The 23,045-nt window shown below is 54.1% G+C and overlaps 1 protein-coding gene across 5 annotated transcripts; it reads left to right on the forward strand.

Moving 5' to 3' along the window:
- The first annotated feature begins 1,848 nt into the window (after nt 1-1,848).
- Nucleotides 1,849-21,999, forward strand: PRXL2A (peroxiredoxin like 2A). 5 transcript variants are annotated; one of them, XM_077895206.1, is made up of 7 exons: nt 1,849-1,866; nt 4,661-4,762; nt 12,327-12,489; nt 14,506-14,597; nt 17,299-17,439; nt 18,074-18,238; nt 21,255-21,999. In XM_077895206.1, the coding sequence occupies exons 3-7, from the start codon at nt 12,345-12,347 to the stop codon at nt 21,366-21,368; spliced, it is 657 nt and encodes a 218-aa protein (XP_077751332.1). In that variant the 5' UTR covers nt 1,849-1,866; nt 4,661-4,762; nt 12,327-12,344; the 3' UTR covers nt 21,369-21,999. The 5 variants fall into 5 exon arrangements, with proteins under 5 accessions (XP_077751332.1, XP_077751333.1, XP_077751330.1 ...); XM_077895207.1 differs by lacking the exon at nt 1,849-1,866 and adding an exon at nt 1,929-2,081; XM_077895204.1 differs by lacking the exon at nt 1,849-1,866 and adding an exon at nt 2,063-2,081 and having other exon boundaries at nt 12,310-12,489.
- The last annotated feature ends 1,046 nt before the right edge of the window (nt 22,000-23,045 follow it).

A 23,045-nucleotide genomic window follows, 5' to 3' on the forward strand; every position in this document is an offset into this window, starting at 1 on the left:
ATAATGGGCCTTTATCCCCTCCCCCTCAAGGGGTGAGGAGGAATGAGGTAGGAGTGAGAACGTGCGTCTTGTCTCATGAGTATACCTACCCTGTACCAAATTATACCAAATATTTCTGGGCTTTCTAATATATATATATATATATATTTTTTTTTTAAATATTTTATTTATTCATGAGAGACAGAGCGAGAGAGAGAGGGAGAGAGAGAGAGAGGCAGAGGGAGAAGCAGGCTCCATGCAGGCAGCCTGATGTGGGACTCGATCCTGGGACTCCAGGATCATGCCCTGAGCGGAAGGCAGGCACTAAACCACTGAGCCACCCAGGGATTCCTCATTTCCAGGCTTTCGAATTAAATATCTACCTACTCCTGCAAGAAGGCTGCATGATCCCCTAAAGTGATCCTTCTCACTCCCAATTTAGAAACACTCTCTTTTTCATAACGCTTCCCAAGTATGTCCTGGTGCTGCTGGCCCTGGGCCAGACTCTGGGGTGCCACAGATGAGCAAAAGAACTCACAATCTGGGTAAAGGAGAGAACTTTTGAGTTGGCCCTTCAGGTCTATAAGTTTACAAAGAACCTGGAGATTGAGTTGGAGGCCAAGATAAATCAGGGAAGCCTTTGAACTTTGCACACCAGTCAGTGGTGCGTTAGGTGAATGAGGGGAAGACCCTGCAGGCAGATGGGGCTTGTCCACCCGCTTTGCTACTCCATTCAACACTGTGAGTTTTGACCCCACTGTCCCAGTGATATTTTAAATGTGTGAGTCAGTTCTTCCTGTCTCTGAAAAGGTGTTCTCCCAATTGCCTTCTTTCATGAAACACTGTGGACACCTAATATATGAGGAGTACAGAATGAGCGAATGGAGAGAGGAGTATGGGCCAAACCAGACCATGTTACTCAGACTCCCAGGAGTCCACTAACATCCCAGGAGCCCGTGCTCCAGGCCACTGCGCGCTCCAGACCACCGCGTGTTGCAGGCCACCGCGAACTCCAGGCCACCGCTGCAGGCCCCCTCGAGCTCCAGGCCACCGCGTGCTGCAGGCCACCTCGCGCTCCAGGCCATTGCGTGCTGCAGTCCACCGTGTGCTCCAGGCCACCGCGCGCTCCAGGCCACCGCCCCCTATCTTCTGCCCAATGGCCAGGATGGGTGTGTGTGTGTGAAGAGAATGTGCAATGGAGTTACGGTCTAGCAATTCTGAATTCGTCCCTAAAGCTTGAAGGGACCCTCATCGGAATGCATCTGTCGGAAAGATTCCTCAAGAGTCCCTAAAAAACCTGCTCAAAAAATCCCCGAGCTGAAAAGGTCTTGGGCCCAGGGCTCCAGGGCAGGTGCTTTCAGATCCAAGGAAGGCAGCGACGGCAGTGCCCCTACGGAAGGGGTCAGGGGCCTAAGGTCACCGCTCACGGAGGACTGAACGAAGCGACGAGGGACCGCGCGAGCGGCGGGTCGAGGGTTGTCAGCGGGGGAAAAGCGAGCCCCGCACCCGCCGCACCAGCCGCACCCGCCGCGGGGCCGCAGCAGCGGGACTGAGGCTCCGCCCACAGGGGGCGGGGCCTGCGTGGCGTGGAGGCGGGGCTCCTACCAGGCGCGGGGCCGGTCACGTGGGAGAGGCGCGGCGCCGCAGCAGCAGGACGGCGGCGGGGCCGAGGCTCCGCCCACAGGGGGCGGGGCCTGGGTGGCGTGGAGGCCGGGCTCCTACCAGGCGCGGGGCCGGTCACGTGGGAGAGGCGCCCAGGGGCGCAGGCGCGGGGGCCGGACCCCGGGGGCGGGGCGGGCTTGGCGCGGGAGCCTGCGGGCGCCGGGGCCCCGGAGGGCGGGGGGAGCGGGGCGAGGTGCACGCGCGCACGTGACGTCCGCGGCGCAGGTGAGGAAACCGAGGCCGGGCCGGGTGCGCGCTCCTCGGAGCCGCGGGGCGCGGCCGCACCTGCGAGGCCCCGGCGGCCCCCAGCGCCCCCAGCGCCCGGGTCAGCGGGGGACCCGCGCCGCAGCCCCGCCCCGCCCCGCCCCGCCGCCGCCTCCGGTCCCCAGGCCCCGAGTGAGCGGGCTCTAGCCCCGGGGGAGCGGGCGGGCCAGCCGCAGGTGAGCCCCCCCGAGGTCGCGACCGGCTTCCGTGGGGTCGGGGTTTATGGGGCCACGGTTCCTTCGGAATCTCAGGCACCTGCTCCCTCCCTTTTTTTTCTTCTAATATTTCATTTAAATCCCATTTGCCAACAGGTCCTATAACACCCGGTGCTCATCCCATCACGTGCCCTCCTCGGTGCCCGGCACCCAGGCACCCCCTCCCTCCGCCCGCCCCCCCTTCCGCGACCCTTTGTGTGTTTCCCGGAGTCAGGGGCCTCTCCTGGTTTGTCTCCCTCTCTGATGTCTCCCCACCCAGTTCCCCCCCTTCCCTTAGGGTCCCTTTTTCTCTTTCTTACATGCACCTGCTCCCTCCTTTTACAAGTGACACGCCCCTGCCAGGCTTGGAAAGAGTCCCAAGCGTGCATGTAAAATCCCTGTGCTGAAGTCTGGGAATGAAAAGATGGACGAGGCGCAGATCTGACCCTGTCCGGATTGTGGCAGGTGCAGGGAGGTGAAGGAGAGGAAGCAAAAGGGTGAAGGCCCCGGGCTCCCGGGAGGGGGGTGGTGGAGGGAGCCCGAGGCTGGCCCGGGTTCAGACCCAGCTGACTCTGGGCCTTTTTTCCTTCAAGACCATGCTGTTTCCGCGGTTCAGTTTCTTAGACTTCGATTTAGTTTTAGTTTTCTATTTCAGTGTGTTTTCCCTTGAACTTGGCAGATGGTTAAAAAGAATCATCTAGGATTTATTTGAAAAACATTGTCTAGGAACCTGCTTGGATGCTCCTGCTCTCGCTTAGTCCTGGAGCCCAAGAATTGGGATTCTGAATGCACACCCAGTCATCAGAAAGCTACCATTTTGTTTATGGACTACATTTTAGGGGCAATGCTTGACTAATCTAGAAGCAAGAATTATACCTTGTATTTGTGTTGCGCTTTAGTGAGGTAGCTTACAAAGCACCATCTATACGTTTTTGCAAAAGATTTGTTTTTAGAAGGGGGGAGGGAGAGGATGAATCCCAAGCCCTCTGCGAGGGGAGCCTGGTGTGCAGAGCTGGAACCCCACTTTAGGGCCCCAGCCCTAGGATCAGGGCTTGGGCTGAAATCAAGAGTCTGTTGCTTAACCAGCTGCACGACCCAGGCACCATCTGTACCTTTAATCTGATTCTTACAACTCGGTAGAAGGTCATTCGGGAATCGTTCACCATTGACTATTTTCCAGTAATCACAAAGATACGGGTACTCTTTATCTACTACTATTCGGTGCATGAGTCTAGGTTCTACAATGGTGCCTTGTCCAGGTTCTACAACCTGTAGGAATTTGATGTAGGTTTTTATTCCTGGTGTGACTTTTTCCCATGTCCCCCTGTGCAAGGGCTTGCCATTGCGTTCAGATCGTAGACATTGTCCCCTAGGAGTACAGAAGACATTTCTTTTCTTTTTTTTTCTTTTTTCTTTTTTTACAAATTTATTTTTTATTGGTGTTCAGTTTGCCAACATATAACACCCAGTGTTCATCCCATCAAGTGCCCCCCTCAGTGCCCGTCACCCAGTCACCCCCACCCCCCACCCACCTCCCCTTCCACCACCCCTAGTTCGTTTCCCAGAGTTAGGAAGTCTCTCATTTTCTGACAGAAGGAAGGAAGGAAGTTAGTTAGTCTCTCATGTTCTGACGGAAGACATTTCTGATGATTGTCTTATCAGCTTGTGTCACTGATTAGGAACTAGATTTCTGGGGCTCGAAACCCCAGGCTCTGTCAGTATCTCAGAATACTGCTCTCCTGCCAGCCAAATTCTTGCCTCTTTGTGAAATGTGGAGCTGAGAGACTCCCAAGCCTCCCTCTGCTGAGGCTTGTGTGGCAACAACTGTCCAGAGGCTGGGGGAACCAGCCTCACCTCTGGGCTCAGTGGCCTCTGGCCCAGGAGGTTTCAGCTGGACAGTACCCTTGCCTTCCCTGGTGCTGTTGGTCTGGAAGACAGTGTTGACAGGCACGGCAGGGAGTATGCTTCGTAGAGTGGACGGCTAGGCCAGAGGGGCCTGGGACCAGCCATGGTTCCCTCCAGGCCCAGAGGTACAGCCAGGAGGCAGGCCTGCAGTAAAACAGCCAGAGTGGCACAGCTGGAGAACTTGTTCAGTGTTTTGTGTTCTTCAAATTACCTGCCTGCGGAGAATGAGTGAATCTGAGCCCCTTAAAGAAGAGAAAGAGCATGCCTCAAATTCTGCAGTACTAAAAAAATCAAAGTATCCTGCAGTACTTTATCGTGTTGTATGATGCTCTTGTAAATTCTTCTGGACAACCCCTTAAAGTTCCCTTGTTTTTAGGAAGGAGATACTGAAGGACAGGTGACCTCTCAAAGAGTGGAAACCCAGGAATTTCATCCCAAAGCCCAGGGTCTTTTGTGGTACCGCCCTTGCCCTCCCATCAGCACCCATAGAACTTGATAGAGCTGGTGTTCTGAGCCCAGTCAGGAGGCTGTGCAAGCAAGGGACAGAATGGCCACGTATTTTGGGGGCTCTGTAGCTTCAATCACTGATGAGAGGATTTTTGTCTTTGTCTCACGGTTTCTCAGTAGCCGATTATGTCCTCTTGTTCTGCTTTCAGCATCTGTTCAGAACTTCCTGGCTCTGGCATCTGAGAGGACAGCTGAGCCAGAGCTTGACAGACCATCACCCCACGGAGCAGAACAGGAAGTTGGAGACTGAGGCAAGTAGGAGAGAGCTTGCGGCTCCATGTGGCTAGGTCCATGGTCCTTGATGACAAGGGTGGGCGGGAATGCATCCTCTACTGCTCCTGGGGCCCTAGGTCACCAGCCTGCTAAACTGGCATATTTCAGCCTGTCCTTGTATCCTCCAGGAGTGACAGGACCTTGTTACTATGGGGAGGAGAGATGCAGAATGGCCTCTCAGCTCGAAGTGGGCAAAAACATGGGCTTTGCATTGTAAGCTGCTTGCAAAGCACTAGGCCTGTGAAAAAGACTGGTGCTCCCTCTAGCCATAGATTTCCCAGGCCCTGTTCAGGAGCAATTTTGCTTTCAGCCTTCTTCAGGCCAGTGAGCAGAATTCAGGAACCGCCCCTCACCCCCGTCTTTCTGAACCTTGGACCCCACAACACCCCGCCCCGCCCTGTTTCAGCTTCTGCAGGAGTGTCTAATGCAGGATAAATAATCATGGTTTGGGGGTTGGGAGACCCAGACCTGAGTCCCAGCACAGTCATGTGACCTTGGACTAGCCAGCCCCTTCTCTGGGCCTTAGTTTCCTCATTTACTCAGTGACGGAGGGGCTGATCAGAGCTCTAAGGGAAGGAGAGGGGACAGGAGAGCAAAGAAGGAAGATGAAATGTCCCTCCAGCCTCTTCACTGAGGGCTGGAGGCAAGGAGGCCCATGTGCACTCTTAGGTTCCTTTGCCTTCCTCAGCACCCCTTTCTTCCTTTTGGCCTGTCTCAAGCCAGCTCATTCTGGGGAGGGAGGATTCCCTGGGTGGGGCTGGGCTGGGCAGATATACCCTCTGTATATAGAATATGATGCTGTCTCTACTTGTTTCAGGCATGAATTATCCCACCCAGTGCTGATACTTTGTTTTATGAAGACTTTATCAGTTCCTGCCCAGAGGCAGCTCCTTGAACAGGCAGGAATTAGTCCTGGGGAAACAGGGAGTGAGACTGCACACCCAGCAGGAGAGCGGTGGTGGCAGGTGCCCCCAAGGCTTTCTGGATGTCAGAACCCTGGACTTGCAGCCGTGCGGTACTTTAGAGTCTTTGGATGTCAGAACCGGGATAACCTCATAGATTTGCTGCTAGTTCCTTCCTCTGTCGCTACAGAGTGTCTTCATAGCTTATGTCAGATTGCCTTGCCATTGAACAGTGGAGCGAGCACCCAACCTAAGATCACCTAAACCCCAGGCTTGAGTGTTTTATTTAAGGTCAAGCCAGCCCTGTGCAAAATTACTTCCTGCTACTGAGCTGAAATTGGGTGCCTCCAAGTCTGTTCCAACATGGAGTTTAAAAGATAATGTTCAGATAATTTCATTAGACCTCGAAGGGCTGCTGATTAGCAGGATCTGTGTTAAGTGCTGGGGGTGCACGAGTGAATAAGACAGCAGCCCCTGCCCTCAGATTGCTCTACCACACTGTGTACAAAGTCGTGCCAGTAACTAAAACATGCGGAGTTCATTTGCTTGTGTGGTGTGCAGAGGTGTGTGTGTGTGTGTGTGTGTGTGTGTGTGTTTTTCCACATGCCTGCTCTATCATCAGAGGTGAGGGAACAGCTGATAGTTGGGGCTTTCAGGAAGACACTTTGGAGAACAGAGTGTTGCTTGTGCGGGGCCTTTACATGGTTTGCATGGCGGGGAGGGGCATCCTGGGCGAAGGAAACAACACAGCAACAGTTGGGAGGCCTAACAAGACACGTCACAGTCTTTGCACCTCACAGAGTGTCAGAACAGTGGCCTGCAGCTAAGCTATGAAGGGCCCCGTTGGCCCCGCTGAGGAGTTCTGAGAGCCCAGAACAAGGCGAGGACTCGAGCAGGTCAAGGTGTTGTACCGTGAGTCTGGCTGCAGCCTGGAGAGCGAGCAGGAGATGCCCTGGCTTGGGCCAAGCCTGTTCTGTAGTTCTCAGAGTTGGCCGGCGCAGTGACAGGGGCCTGGGCCCACCTGGCTCAGGGAGGCTGACGAGGGACCCGGGGGTCGGGAGGCAAACATGTTTCATGGGATGGACTGAACTTCCTGACTGATTAGAGGTGGGCAGCGAGGGAGAAGGAGTGTGGTGTCTCTCAGCTTCTAGCTTGAGCGGTCAGCCAGATGCCTGGGTCGGCTGGGGAACTCCGGAAGAAACCCTGACTCTGGTGGAGGTCAGTTTTGGACATGGTGCAAAGGAGCTGACCTACAGGACCCCCAAGTGCAAACTCTGAGTCAGGAACAGCAGTCAGAACCTGGAAGTCAATACCAGGGCGTGGGAGTGGTGAGCTGGAGGTAGGTGAGGTCCTCAGGAAGGGGTGACGGTGAGGGTGAGGGGAGCCACGTAGGCGTAGGCGGGGAAGCAAGAAGGGAAGGCAAAGGGAGGGGAAAGAACTGATAGCGCAGGTGGGGGGCCTGGGTGGTGCCAGCTGACTCCTTGGGTGTGGGGCGATGAGCCGCAGCGAGAGGGACATGTCCCACTGCTCTCAGCGTGGCATGTGGGCCGTGTTAAGGCCTTCACTTGGTTCATCTGCGCCGGATAGGCTAGCAGGGAAGGTCTGTTGGCACTTGATAAATGTTACAGTCTGCATGACTGCAAATGACTCAAACTGTGTTCAGCTATTTGAAGGGCTGGGGGCCTTGGCAGCTGTCCATTTCGATGTTTTCTGGAGATTGAGTGTTCACAGCTGAAGGAGCCCCAGGGTTTCTGGGTGGCCAGGTCCTGCCCATGGTGGGAGAGAGAGAGCTTGAGGCCAGAGGCGGGACTCCAGAGCCCCGCCCCCAGCCCTCCCGGCAGCCTGCCTCCCGAGGCTCCTGCTGGGTCAGCCTCTTTGTCAGCAGAAGCGCGAGTGTGGACGCTGTGGATGGTGAGTGCCCTGCTCCCAGGGTTGAACTGCCCAGGTTGGGGATCAGGGACCGTGGTGGGGAGTGGCTTGGGGAGCTCTAGGCTGCAGGGAAGAGACAGTGTGGAAACTGGAATGGACTGGGAGAGTTCTGATGGGGACCCAAGAAGGGGGCGACTCCGAAGGAGCTCTTAGTGATAGACCCACATGATGGCACCGGGGGAGCTTGAAGGAGCCTTAGCATTCAGTTGGTCCCACCCTGTCATTTTGGAGTGGAGGAAAATGAGGCTGGTAGAGGGGGGCACCCCAGCATAGCCTAGGGAGCCCAGCTGGGTCTTCTCCCTGCAACACCATGCTCTCTCCCCAGCCCCCAGAGCGGCCACTCTGAGCTGCCACCGTTGTTGTTTCTGCCTGTGGTCTTATCATGCTTCACCACCTTCTGTGGGAGAGGATGAGACCAGAGAAGCCCCACATTGGGAACTGAGGGCTGCAGCCGGGTCAGGTGGGGGGCTGGCTTCTGTAAATGACTTCGCTCTTGCCTCTCAGAGAATTGACCTTTTTCTGAACGGATGAGGATGGGGGGGCGGACGGAGAAGGGACATCTGCCATATGGTAAATTTCCTTTAACAGTTTGGCTGTATTTGATGACTGGGAAAACAAGTCAGTCTGTTTTAATGCTCTTTAAGACAGAGGGGATCATCCCCCTTGACCCCCCAGAAACCCACAAATGAATGCGCGGGGTGGCAAGGTACGGCAGTAGTAGAAGTGTGGCTGCAGAACCCTAGTGATCTGGGTCCAGGCCACAGTACTGCTGCTTGCTGGCCCTCTCTTTCTGGAGAAAGTCCTGAACTCTGAATTCTGTGCTGTCAACTGCAAAACAGGGTAATACCTGCATCAAAGACTGTTGTGTGAATGAAATTAGGCCCTGAGTGTCAAGTGACACCAAATAGATGCTAATTTACTGGCTTCCCTATTTCCCCCAGTAGCTTAGAGGCCCATGTGGACATGCTTTGTTCTGTTGAGGGAGTGAGGCCCCCTCCCCTCCTCTCCCCTCCCCTCCCCTCCCCTCCCCTCCCCTCTCTCTTTGTCGTGGGAAGAGCTGTGATCCAGGATCCTCGGTCAGTCTCGCTCTGCAGCGTTTGCAGCGGTCCATGCTCCAAGACGCGCCAGGATGGGAATCGCTTCGTAGCTCAGGGAGGCTTGGCTGAGGGGCTGGACCTGCACATTCTCTAGGTGTTTGCAGGGGTCAGTTTTCACCGCTAACCCCAGCAGAAGAGCCAGCTGCTAGAGGCCCACGGGGAGCGCACGTTCACGGGGAGGCCTGACTCACCCCTGGAGCTAATACCGCTCTCACCTCTTAGTGCTGTTGGGCCTGAGAGTGAAGTCCATGCTCCTGGGTCACAGCTCGAGGTGGGGTGGGGTGGTAAGCCACATCCACATCTTGTATTCTGTCTTAAACTTGAGGTAAGGGCTTGGGGGGCCCTTGGGACATGGAAGCTTGCAATCTCCTGGTGCCTTGAGCACTGATGTCCACCCCCAGCCAGCCTGGTGTTCCCCAGGCTTACTCAGCCCAGGCGAGGCCTAGGCCTTCCATTCAGCCCCTGAGTCCCACAGCAGCCCCAGAGCCACTTCCTTCTGGGTGCTTCCAGATCAGATGGAGCTGGCTTTCACCCCTACAGCTTTGTGTTCATACCCAGCCCAAGGTGGCTTCCCTTTCCACTTGAATTTCTATTCTTTGTGCTCTAGGCCTGTGTGTCCTTGAGGATTGGGTATCATTCCGTTGTACGTCCTCCCAGATTGCCATTTATTGAACAGGTTGGTGCTGAATCAATGATGGGAAATAAATGTTGAGTCTCATTGAGTCCTGTTCCCTGAGTCACGAGCAGACAGGCTAACAGGCTGTTGGTGGGAAGATGGAGCCTGTTGGCCGGTAAGAGCAGCCGTGGTGTGTTGGGAGGACGTGGAGCGGAGTGCGAGGCTCTATGGACTTCCTGCAACGCACCCAAGTGTTTCGGGAGGTGAGGCGAGCCCTTGTGTCGGGTAGGGTAGGCGTAAGCTGGTCTTTGTGTGCTGCCACAGAAACATGATCAGATCTGTGATCAGAGGCCGCGCTGTATGCTCCTGAATCACGCACACATGTAGGAGATCCAGGCGTGTTTGGGTTGCAGTGAAGGTGTAGCAATTGTTCCAGGCTCTGGGGGATCTCCTGTTGACAGCATGCGGGTGAGAGCCATGAATGCCCCTAATTGTTCTGTGAATTCTAATCCAGTAATGTGTAACTTTGTTTCACAAAAGAACTGGAAGCCGACCTTGGAAGGTTCTTTCCCACTTGGCCCAAGAACTTGGGCTCTCCATGAGTCATCGTCCTCATCATTCAGTTCCATTGAGTTCCAGGTGCCCACCGTGTCCCACGCTGGCAGGTGTGGGCCCGGCAGTTCCGAGACGAACCGAGGGGCAGAGTCCAGGGGAACTGAGTCAGAGCCCGTAGGTCCGTGTCTCGTGTGGGGCCCGTGGGCAGTGCCATGGCTGGCGGCGGCGAGGCGAGCAGAGTCCCAGGAAGCCTTCTGGTGGGGCCGCCCGGGTCTGGGGGGTGGGACGGGCGAGGCGGGCCGTTCGGGGAGGAGGCAGGAGCTGTGTCCCCCGTGAGCCCCGCCACCCCCCGCGGGGAGCTGGGAGAAGGGAGCCAGCCTGTACTTGGCTTCCTGCCACCCAAGTGGAAAGTCCTGGATTCTGTGCTGAGACTGTGCTTCTCAGGCTTCGTGTGCCTGTGAACTGCCTGCCTGGTCCGATTGAAAGGCAGCCGATGATTCGCTCGTCCGAGGGCAGGCCTGAGATCTGCACCTCGACGCGATGCCCATGCTGCTGGGCCGGCAGAAGTGAGGCTGCGAGAAACTTCCAGTCCGGTCCCTCTTGGCAGCACACACCGGCCTCCGCTTCTCCCCTTCCCTAGCGTGCAGATGCCAGATTCCTTTCTGTGGTGCTCTTTGCATGTGGTCCTTCCTCCTCCCTACCTCCCTGCCTGGGGGGCCATTTCTTTTATTTCTTAACTCAAATTCCAGTTTTTCACGCTGGCCCCACATAAGCCTGGCCTGCCCTCTCTTCCCAAAGTCCTTACCACCAGGTACTCCCAGCCCCACCTTATGGTGGAGGATCTCTCAAAGCCCATCCTCTGGCAGTGGCATGTGGATTTCTGGGCCTTTGCGTAATCCCCTGGAGAAATCTTCTCCCCAGCTGAGTGCTGTAGGGGACACATGTCTGGTTAGGTGTGCCACACACCTACACACCGGGTCTGTACCCAGTGATCTCCACACGCAGTCATGCTGGTACTTAGGAAGGAAGGCTCCGGTATAAGACCCTAGGCTGGCTGGAGGGCCATGGGGACAGGTATTTTCAATAGTTGCCAGGAGGAGGAGGGCCAGGTGGGGTACCTGCTGCTGTCTGAGGGGTGTGCTGCTTCGAGGAGCTCCCGCTCAGAAGCACGAGGCTTCCCAACCAGAGGAAGCCTTAGGGAGGCCCCCAGGAATGAGCTGGAGCAAGGCTGGGCTCTGTGGGACCCGCCTGGAACCCCATTTGAGTTGCAGAGCCCCATGACCCACGCAGCCACCTCGTGCCAGATACCCAGCAGCGTGCTCTCTCCTACGTAACGCCTGCTCTTGTCCACTCCCCTATGTTCGACAGACAGCTGTGTAGTTCTTGCCATGGCAGGGGGCACATCAGATTAGACACTGGTGTTCAGTGGTGGGCACCGCTGTTCACCTGTGTCGTTCAATAGCTGGTAGACACTTGGGGTGGTTTACTTTCTCATTGACTCTGGTTTTAGATATTGCTTTTTTTTTTTTTTTTAAGATTTTACTTATTTATTCATGACAGACATGGAGAGAGAGAGAGAGAGAGAGAAGCAGAGACGCAGGCAGAGGGAGAAGCAGGCTCCATGCAGGGAGCCTGACATGGGACTTGATCCCGGGACTCCAGGATCACGCCCTGGGCTGAAGGCAGCACTAAACCACTGGGTCACTGGGGTTGCCCGGTATTGCTTCTTTTTTGACCTTTGTTTTATTTTCAATATGAGCCTATTTTATTTGTGTAATGAATGAAATATAAAGCTATTCTCAGTTGCAAGGAAGTACTGAGATTGCCTGCCCTCCCTCCCACCCACCAGTGAGGGCCTGCTGGGCACTGTCTGGGAGCTGAAGGAAGGGTACGGGAGGAAAGTTGTAATCGGAAGAGGAAGAAGGATAAGGTAACAAAACAGTGTGATTGGTGTTCTGAGTGCTTTTTTGATCAAAGAAGAGAAAGCTGCCTGTCCCCAAGGGGGGTGATAGCAGAGACTCCCGGACTGTGAAGGAAAAGCAGCCACTGACAGGGAGGGGAAGGGAAGGAGGCTGCCTCCAGGGGACCTGGCGTGGACACACCACAGAGCTGGAGCCCCGGCCTTGGGCACAGGAGAACGGACGGCAGGCCGGGCGGCTCAGGGGGCTGTCGTTTCTCTGTTCTCACTTCAGATGCGTGTGCGAGCTCCTCGGGGCAGGAGCCTCCGCGTGTCTGTTATAACCCCAAGCTCTTGCAGTGGCAGGTGCTCAGATGCCCTGGTCCGGCCCCGTCTCTGACGCCCCTGCGCCCGTCCTCTGCCTCTGGGCTCCTGCTCGGCTGCCCAGCCAGAGACTTGCACGGAGACCAGACTCCAGCTCTTTCAACGTGGAAGCAGTAACATCATCTTCCTTCCTCTCAATCTCCAGAAATGTCTTTCCTCCAGGATCCGAGTTTCTTCAGCATGGGCATGTGGTCCATTGGCGCGGGGGCCTTGGGGGCGGCTGCCTTGGCCCTGCTCCTGGCCAACACAGACGTGTTTCTGTCTAAGTCCCAGAAGGCGACGCTGGAGTATCTGGAAGACATAGACCTGCAAACCCTGGAGAAGGGTAAGCGGTGATCCCACGGGCCTCAGTACTTTTCCAAGGTGCCGGGATGCAGACTTACTCATTGTTTTCCTTATAAAAGGTCCCTCTCTCTCTCTCTCTCTCTCTCTCTCTTTTTTAATTGAGAAGGCACTATAACAACATTAGGAAAGATTTGATAACATCTTTTAAATTACTGATAAGCCCGTTACCCGGACACAGCACTCATTTTTATTTTTGCACATTCCTTTCCATGTGTACACAGTATGCAGTTGTGATCTTGTTGGACACGGTATCTTACATTTAGCTTTCTCTTATCAAAAGCATTTTTCACTATCTGCTGTTGTTTCCTGGATCTTCATAAAAAGGGAGCTCTTGGGTCCATTACGTTTGAGAATCACTGTATGCAATTCCACGTTCCTGATGCTCAGCACAGGCCCCTGCTTACCGAAGTGCAGTGTCTGGGTTGTTACCGGTACAGCCTTGGGCAGCCCTCCTCACCTGTGCTGCCGCACACACGCGGCGGGGTGGGGAGCACAAGGTCACACTTTGAGAATGGACCTACCTGTCTCCCTCTTGGGGAGCCCACCTGGAGTCCCTGGTGGACACCTGAGAGCCACAGGTTTGCATGTGGTTCCTCTGCTGCCCCACTGTGTGCTTGTGGCATTGGTAGCTCAGGGATGCCAGTGGTGCGGATAGAGTTGGCATGAGTTTGATGAAACTTGGGGCTCACTGACCCAAGGGGCCTCCAGGTTGGCCCCTCCAAGGGAGGCCATCATCACCTGTTCTGTAACTGAGGAAGCTGATTGTCAAGGGCAGGCAGGGACTGTGACCACAGAATGAGGGCTTAGGTCACCTTCTGGAGGACGAAGAAGCCCTGTGGAGGGACCCCCGTTTGGCTGTGTTCATCCCAGGGTTTCCTGGTCTCATTCGATCACAGGACCCAGCCTGCTCCTTTTTTTTCCATGTAGCATCCCACAGGAACACAGCTTCCTCTGAGAAATGCTAAGACAGTAGGAGTCAGTACTTGCCGAGCCCTCGCAAACTCTGTGTTAGCCGACACCGCGGGGGGCACTCCTCTACCCATCCCTTGATGCCCCCTGCAGTCACAGTGGAGCTGCCAGCTGTTTACACTTACGAATGAGGAAACTGAGGTTTGGGGAGGAGCTGGTGTGTCTCCAAGACCAGCCCGCCAGATGCAGCCCCTGTCTGACCACGGCCTGGCTTGAGGTGCAGAACCGTACTGCCCTGAGGCATTGCCATGTTGGGCATCCTCTATCCTCTCTGTAAATAGCGCAGTTAACATATTTAGATCAAAAATTGTTTTTGTAAGGGGACCCCTGGTGGGCTCAGTCGGTTAAGTGTTCGACTCTGGATCTCAGCTCAGGTCTTGATCTCAGGGTCATGACTTCAAGCTCTACTTTAAAAAAAAAAAAAAAAGAATCGATTTGGGGTCCCTGGCTGGATCAGTCGGTGGAGCATGTGACTCTTGATCTCAGGATTGTAAGTTCAAGCCCCATGTTGGATGTAGAGATTACTTAAAAATAAAATCTTAAAAAAAATTTTTTTTTCATAAAAATTTGTTAACTTATTCCCATTGAATACTTTTATTTATTTATTTATCTATTTATTTATTTATTTAGAATACTTTTTTTTAAAAGTTAGGGGTATAAAAAAATAAATAAAAGTTAAGGGTGTTTTTGATCAAAGTGCAGGATCTCTTTCAGGTTTTGGCCATGTATCTGCCTGAAAGCATCATTACATTGTCCACTGATACCAGCAAAGGAATTTGCCATTTTTTCAGAAATGTTCCAGTTTGGGATGTTCAAGTTTGCCAATAGATTTCGATGGGGGAGGGCCCTTTTGGGTATACAGTAGGATCCTTACACTGTGTTCATTTTCTTCTGAAGGGTGACTGTGACTAGTTCCTGTTTCCTGTTTCCAAGTCCTCTGCTAGGCTGGTGCCATTTATGAGCTGCCTCATGGTTGAGGGGAGGCTGGGCCAGGAGGAGAGAGTATTAAGTTGCTTTTTCCCCCCAGAACCAAGGACTTTCAAAGCAAAGGAGCTCTGGGAAAAGAATGGAGCTGTGATTATGGCTGTGCGCAGGCCCGGCTGTTTCCTCTGTCGAGAGGTGAGTACATCAAAGATCCTTTCAGAGAAAACGATCCTAGCAAGTGGGGCCAACACGTTCCCAGCCGGGACCAATGGCCTGTGGACCTACTCTGACCTTCGATCAGCACGGTTATTTGCTCTAGATTATTTCTTTTGACTTATACCCTGTTTGTATTCATTTAACAACTAGCCGCATCCTGGGATTAGCACACGTTCTTGACTCTGTTTGGCGCTCTCAGGCCCTCGCACTCTGATGGACTGTCTGTGTCCAGGGCCGGCTCCCCATTTAATCCGGGGTGGGGACCAGACCTGATTCCGTGTTCCTCATGCTCAGCACAGGCCCCTGCTTACTGAAACGCAGAGTCTGGATCGTTACCAGACAGCCGTCACCTGTTCAGTGAGGAAGCTCATGAAGGGTCCAGCCTCCTTGTCACTTTACAGTGGGATAACCTGAAGGCCAGGGTGGTTTGGTGACCTGCCCGGGTCACACAGTCAATGGCAGACCTAGATTCCGCAATCTGCCCTGGCTGAGGGAGAACTGGGAATGAGATAGCACTGCTTCTCAAGTGGTGGCGTTGGCTCTGTCTACATAGTCATCCGCCTCCCTTGGTTGTCCTTGCTGAGCCTGGGGGCATTCCTTTCAGCCTTGTGATCTCTCCCCTGCTTGTGTGGCTGGCTGACAGAGAGGGTCCTCCCTTCAGGGCACTTCAGCGCCTGTGTCTCCCTCGCATATCCCTGGAAAATATGGCTTTTTTTTTTTTACAGGGGAAGAAATGGAGGTACGGAGGTGCAGGGGCGGCATCAAACCACAGTGCCGTGGGGCGGCATGTTGATTTCCAGTTAATTTCCAGTTGCTGCTCTAACAAATGATCACAAACTTGATGGCTTTTAACAGATTTATTAGCTTACACTTCTAGGGGTCAGAATTTTGAAATTGGTCTCATTGGGCTAAAATCAAGGTGTCAGCAGGGCTGCATTCCTTCTGGAGGCTCCAGGAGATAAGTGATTTCCTTTCCTCTCCACTTGTTGTGGCACCTACGTTCCTTGGCTCACGGCCCCTTCCTCCGTTTTTACAGCCAGTGATGAGTCCAGTCTTTCTCACACTGCATCACCATGTCACTGACTCCGGCTTCCCTCTTGCACATTTAAGGACCCGTGGTTAAGGACCCAGATAATACAGGATCATCCCCTTTAAGATCAGTCGGTTAGCAACCATCTGCTGCCTTAGTTTCCCCTGGCGCTGTAACAAAACAGACTCACAGTTTCCCGTGGTTAGGGTGTGGGTAGCCTGAGACAGTATTATTCCACCTGCCATGGCAAGGGAAGTCTAAAAACTCAGGGCTCTTGGTTCAAAGTCTGTGAGGCCTTCAAATACCAACATGGAAGCCTGTTGTGACCAGATTTCCCTAGGCCGGTTAAACCCACGAGAGCCCAAGAGCAGCCGCCCTCCCTAATTACAACCTGCTGGCCTGTGCCCTGGTCTCTGCCTGGCAGGACATTTTGTGAAAACTGCGTGGTGGAGGGCGGTCTGTGTTATTTTCGCGGCCCAGACCAGAGGCGTAGGACTGGGTTTCCACTCCATGGCTTTGTATAGTGACGCAGCGGAGTACAGAGCCCTGGACCAGGGAGTTAGTCCTTTCTTCCCACACACAGGTGGCCTTTGGCCATAGCAGACATCTAGTTCTCTCTGCTGTGGGGCAGAGCTTGCCACTCACTGAGGCTCTCGGTAAGTGCATCATAAGGGATCCTGCGTCATAGAAAATAAACAAAATATTAAATGTAGCTGCTCCCGTACAGCGACATACTTCTTTTGGAGGCAAGTGGGCTGCTATCTCATCTCGACCCCAGACGTGAAGAATCTGTTCTGAAAGGTGCAGCCTTGCCACGTCACGTGTAGTTTCCTTTCTCTGTCAGCGTGTAACTCATGAGTGCCAGCGATGTCTGGATTTCTCAATTCGGCTATTCTCCACACTGCCCACCTTCACCTTCACATCTGTCCGCCTGGTATGTAGTAGGTTCCACGTATCCAGCCATGTGCGAGGCACGGAGGGCAACAGGACTTGGAGGATGCAGTGTCTATGAGATAGACACCCTTGGGAACTTAAGTGACTGTACTCAGCTTGGTGGTCACACACAGACTCCGTTCCGGGAAAGTCTCCACGCAGAAAGATTGGATAGGCACAGAGAGATTTGGAGCTTTCCTCCAGGGTGGACGAGCCCAGGAGAACTTTCAGAACAGGGACCCCTTTCTAGAGGGTGGGATTTGAGCGGGAGAACAAGGAAGGTTGTCGTGGGGTGGGGGATGCCGTGGGGAGCCGGCTGAGCGAAGGCCTGGAGGCAGCTACTGGCTCGGCCTCCCCGGCTGTGCTGGTTCTGGTTCAGTCTAAAGCAGGGGCAGGGTGTCGTGGCTACAAGTGCAGGACCACGATGGGGTGCAGTCTTTCTGTGACTGGATGCGCCCCAGGCCATGGTCAGGACACCCATCCTCGGAGCCTTGCCTCTGCGTTCCCTCATGGAGAAAATAAGAGGCCTGGGCTGAGGAGGGGACCGGACACCCTGCACCTGAGACCTAGTGCTGAGCCACACAGGCCTTTGCTGTGTTGGGCATCCTGTTGCTTTTGTTCTTTGGCGTCCAGTGCCAGCCCACGCGGGGCCTGTAGGGAAGTGGGTATTGGCTGGTGGCAGCAGCACAGGACTCCCAAGTTGCCTGTTTTCTGCAGGAGGCTGCGGACCTGTCTTCCCTGAAGCCCAAGTTGGATGAGCTGGGAGTCCCCCTGTATGCTGTGGTGAAGGAGCAGATCAGGACTGAAGTGCAGGACTTCCAGCCGTATTTCAAAGGGGAGATCTTCCTGGATGAAAAGGTGGGTGTGCTGTGAGCCTCTTGTCACAGACTGGCGGGCATCGTGCTCAGGGGCAGAGAGCTCGCTGGCCCAGGGTATGTCTGGCCTGCAGCTGACATACCCAGCCAGGGCTCCCCGGTCCCTGGGCCAAGCGTGCTGGGACACTTGGAAGGTGTCCTCTCGGTTGGTACTGGAGCCCTTCCTGAGCTGTCATCTGGGCCTGGGAGCCGAGGAGATTGCCGAGGCCCCACTGGGTTCTCAACCATGTGGGTGGGGACCAGCACGGGCCCCCGTCCCTTCTCCGTGGGTGTATTTCTCTCCCCTCTCCTCCTGCGCAGGATGCCGGACTGCTACCAGCCTGTTGGGCCAAGAGCCCTGTGGGTCCCTAGCAAGGGGTTAGAGCTGGAGTTAGCTGCATATCCGTCCCTGAGTGCGGGCCTGCCCTGAGGTCAGAAGCTGCCCGCAAGCTTCTCATTCCCCGGGCAGCAGAGAGTGCTCCTGAATAGGAGCTGTGTGTGGGGGCTAGGTTGGGGGAAGACACGAGACAGCAGCTGTGGGTCTTTGAGAACGAATGCCCTCCTGGGAGACCTGGCCTCCTTGGGGAGGCAGGCATACAGGTGGCTCAATGGGGCTCCGGTGTTTCTTGCTCCTACAGAAAAAGTTCTACGGTCCTCAAAGGCGGAAGATGATGTTTATGGGATTTGTCCGCCTGGGTGTGTGGTACAACTTCTTCCGGGCCCGGAACGGAGGCTTTTCTGGAAACCTGGAAGGGGAAGGCTTCATCCTCGGGGGAGTGTTTGTGGTGGGATCAGGAAAACAGGTAAGTTCCTCATGTTCATGTGTGGATCTGTGGGTGTCTGCGTCTGGGGGCACAAGACCCCGGTATGGGGGGAGGGGTGACCTTCCCTACTTGGAGGCTTACGGTCTTCTGTCCAGAAAGCCAGGAAACATGTGGAAGGGGAAGGGAGGGGAATTACCGTTTATCACACACCTGCTCACAGGCCACCTCCCACTCATCAGTCGCATCCCTAGATGGCCTGGGAGTTTTGTAGGCAGTACTTTTCCCTGCGGGGTGCCTCTCCCCGAGAGGTAACAGGCTTCTCTGCAGACAGGGTGCTCGGGGCCCTGGCTCTGAGGGCCCAGAGTCACACAGGGACCCTGTGGGCCCAGGAGGCAAGGGGGTGGATGCTCCATGTCAGACTGGGCAGCCTGGAGCTGGGGGCACTGCCCTGTGCTGGGAGGCAGTACCCACACATGCCAGTTGGACACAGAGCAGGGCTGGGGTGAGGATGCACAGGGCCCAGCAGGACCTTGACCCTCACGGCCTGACTTCTAGTCCTGTCTCTATCAACTTTGGGCATGACAGTCATGCCTGTCCTCTATCGTGACAGTAGTGGAGCTCCCTGCCAACGTTAACGATTGCAGGCTCTTCTCAACTGGGGAGGAATACAAGTTAACAGGATTAGAAGTCTTTCAGTTTGAAGCTGTACTTCTCGTCCCTTCCTTCCGAGCCTCGGTCACTGCTGTTGCTCTGCTGTGTTAGGATCTAGCATGGGTTGGTGTCTGTAGAACAAACCTGGTTGCTTCCTTTCTGGTAAATACATCAAAATGTCTTAGTGACGATGACTGCCAGCGAGGGCCTGCCTTGTTCTGGGTCCTCAAATGCGTGATCTCCTATCTTCCTCACTTCCTAACCCATCTAGGATGTTAGGTATTTTTATTCCCATCTGCGTGTAAGGAAATGAATTGTGAATGATACGAAATAACTCAGCCAGCAGATAAACAGCTGCTAAGTGGTACAGTGGAGATGGACTCAGGAGCTGAGATATGACTGCGCCAGAGACCCCACGCTTCCCTTGCCCATAGCCTCTCTTCAGAGGCAGTTCCCAGAGACCCCTTCCAGATGCCCTTGCACTTGGGCAGGCCACTCCCTGTGAGGATCAATCACTCAGCCTCTTCTGGCTCTGGCGTACGGGATTCCTTCCTCCTCCCTACCTCGGCCTTCCCTCAGCCTCCAGGGCAGGGCATAGCTCACCTGGCAGCCTGGCAGTGACGCATCTGGTACTCACAGGCCCCCCAAGCCTCGCTGGCACAGTCCTGGTGTTGCTAGGTGTGCTGTTTGGCTCTGTTAGTGCTCCCTGGAGTGCTGCCTCCTTTCTCCTGGTGGAGGGTGGACCGGGCTGGCTGAGCTTCAGTACTTGCCTCCGTGTTTATGGAGAGCAGAGGTTTTGCAGTCCCTCTGAGCCAGCTGCCACCCAGTGGCGATTCCGTTTGTAATAGTAATCTGTATTTTTATTTTTTAAAGGGTGTATCTATTTATTTGAGAGAGAAAGAGACGAGATGAGCCAGCAGAGGTGGAGGGCAGAGGGAGAAGCCGACTCTCTGCTGTGCAGGGAGCCTGATGCAAAGCAAGGCTCGATGCCAGGACCCCGAGATCATGACCCAAGACTAAGGCAGTTGCTTAACTGACTAAGCCTCCCAGGTGTCCTTGTAATAATAATCTTTAAAGCACACTTACTTTAAAGAAGTAATGTGTTTCAACATAGAACATTTGGAAATGCAATGGTAGAAGGTGAGGAGAGCCATTCTATTAGCTCAGCCACCACGCACAACCCACTGGAACAGAACAGCTCAGCTGAGAAGCCTTCTGTCTTCTTAGGAAATGGGATCTTAGTAAATTAGATTCTGTTTTTCATTTAACAGTTTTCATGAACATCTCCTATGTCATTATATGTTCTTCCTCAGTGTTTTTAATGTCAGGATGCTGCTTCTTTTTTCTTTTCTTTTTTCTTTTTAAAGACTTTATATATTCATGAGAGACACACAGAGAGAGGCAGAGACACAGGCAGAGGGAGAAGCAGGCTCCATGCAGGGAGCCCAACGTGGGACTCGATCCCGGGAGCCTGGGATCACGACCTGAGCTGAAGGCAGATGCTCAACCACTGAGCCACCCAGGCGCCCCTGTTTGTTTATTTAAAGATTTTTACTTATTTATTTGACAGAGAAAGAGGGCACAAGCAGGGAGAAGAGCAGAGCAAGAGGGGGAAGAGCCTCCCCACTGGGCAGGGAGCCCGGCCCGGGGCTCCATCTCTGGACCCCGGGATCATGACCTGAGCTGAAGGCAGGTGCTTAACTGACTGGGCCACCCAGGGGCCTCACTTTTGGGGTTTTTATAAAAGTCTTTATAAATAGTGGTACAGCAAACATATATATTAGATGTTTATTTAGTTAGGATGAGTTCCCTGATGTCCTAGGCCAAAGAACTCTTTCACAGGATTCCTAGATACTGATCTCAAACATACTATTTTGTGTTTTTTTACCACTTTGGGGTACTTTGGTGTATCCTCTCCTAGAGCATTTTGCCTCCCAGTAGCAGGAGTGGCCTCCACTTTTTTAGGAAGACCCAAGAGAGGCTCTGTCTCCCTTTGCAGATGGTCAGAGTGTGACCTCTGAGCTTCATTCACTTCCACACCTTGAGGCTTTTCTCCGGAAGCTCATCTGGCGTAAACGCTCTTCGTCTGGTGTGTTCTTTTCCTTTCGTGTGGTTGCCTCCCCTGCTGTATCCTCTGTGAAGCCTTCCCTGATCGCCCCATGGTATCGTATCACCGATGGCACTCCTGACGTCTGCTCCCGGCGTGCTGCTTATACGGCCCAGCCCTTGTGACGTAGCCTCTTCCTGACCCAGCCCTGCTGCCAGAGCTGAACCCCTCAGGAGCAGAGCCAGGCCTGGCTCGGATCTCCGGCCCCTGCTGCCCAAGCTGCCGCTCCGTGTCTGCCCCATGAACGAGCGACTCAAGAGTGAGTGAGGACTGATGTTCCCTCTTGTTTCCCTGTAGGGCATTCTGCTCGAGCATCGAGAGAAGGAATTTGGAGACAAAGTGAACCCAGTGTCTGTTCTGGAAGCTGCTAGGAAGATCCAAACCCAGACTTCCGCCGCAGAGACAAAGTGATTGTGTGAAACCGCCCCGCTCAGGGATAACCAGGGGCACTCACCTGTTTCCTGGGACATGTTGTGTCTCCACTCATGTCCCCAGAGAGTTAGAAACCTGCTCATGCCATCGTGTCAGTAGAGATCATTCACGTATTAATACTGTGCTCTCTTTAGGCCCAATGAGGCAAAATTATTGAGAAGAATCTAAGAAACCAGTGAGGGTAGTTTCAGTTAAAACCTGGAAAATAGGAGGCTTAGCCTTGTCATGACAGCTGCGCCTCCCTACAACGTACATGGTGTGTGAGTGCCACTATTTGAAATGGCTTTTATTTTCATGTCTTCAAAAATCTTAGAAGAGGTGATGGACTTGAAGATTCAGGATATGAAGGTCAGGGGCTTGTGTTGTCTACTGACCCGTTCTACAACGTTAAAGTAATATTCTTGCAGAGGATTGGCGGGCTCCTGATGGCTTACTAAAAGTAAATTATAAAGTGAAATCTGTTTTTTTTTTTTTTAAATCTTCCATTCTAACCTCAGAAGTTTGTGTGTCTAGAAGAAGTGATCATCTCTGGCTCTAATAAAATGTCCCATAAACTGCCTGTAATTCAAGTTTTTCTGATAAAACTTAACAATAAAAATATTTACTGTAACGATGGCTGAATTTAAATCACTGGTGCCAAAGACGCTGAGCATGAAAAAGCAGCTTTCTCCGTGTGTATGAGGGAGGGGTAGCGGCGGGGGATCTCCCGAGCTCACGCTCTCCGAGGCCTGCAGGTGCCCGGGTAACCTCATCCTGCCCTTCGTGTTGGTGATCTTGCGGTCTCCCTGGGGGAATGACTGCTGTTTAAGGTTGGTAGCGACTTTCCTACTGATAGTCTTTCAGCCCGATGTGAGGTGAATGAGCAGAAGGGACACATAGGGTGAAATATAATCTAATTCACTTACATGTTACGTTTGAAGTTTTGTCCCACGTGTAAGTCTGAGCCCGAAGCGGGGGCTCTGCCCTGGGGATGGGAGGCCAGAGAAGCGGGGAGCAGAGCAGCAGGAGGGGAAGGGAAGCAAGGGTGGGGACAGTGGGAGGTGGGGCTGGAAGGAGAGGAGCAGCAGTGAGCGCAGTGCGGAGGCCTGGGTTCTGCGGACTTTGAGACAGGCCCCCTCTGTCTCCGGGTGGGTCGGTGGCTGTGCTCCCCGGGACTCCAGACATTCGGATCGGAATTCGCTGGTGCCTACAAAATGCTTGCAAAAACGGTTCTCTTGCAACTAAGGAAGAGTAGAGCCTGCAAGGACACGGCGGGGATGGCGTGAGGACAGGCCCGCTCCTTCCCCGCCATGTGCTGTGGCTGCTGGGCCCCGCTGGGCTGGGGGCTCCTCTCTCCAGTTAGTGCCGCATCGTGACCCGACATCGTGACCCAGTCCGTTCCGTGGAACCGTGTGCCGGCGGGGCTCCAGCCTCAGCAGAAGGGGCATCGTGATTCCTGCCTACTGCTCATTCGGGGCTGCTCATCGGAGGCTGTGAGGGAGGGGCGCCCAGGGGCTTGGCGGCTTAGCGCCTGCCTCGGGCTCAGGGTGGGACCCCAGGGACCCCAGGATCGAGTCCCACATCAGGCTCCCCGCAGGGACCCTGCTTCTCCCTCGGCCTGGGTCTCTGCCTCTCTCTCTGTGTCTCTCATGAATAAATAAATTAAAAAAAAATCTT

The sequence above is a fragment of the Canis aureus genome, chromosome 4 (genome assembly GCF_053574225.1).
Source record: "Canis aureus isolate CA01 chromosome 4, VMU_Caureus_v.1.0, whole genome shotgun sequence".
NCBI lineage: Eukaryota > Metazoa > Chordata > Mammalia > Carnivora > Canidae > Canis > Canis aureus.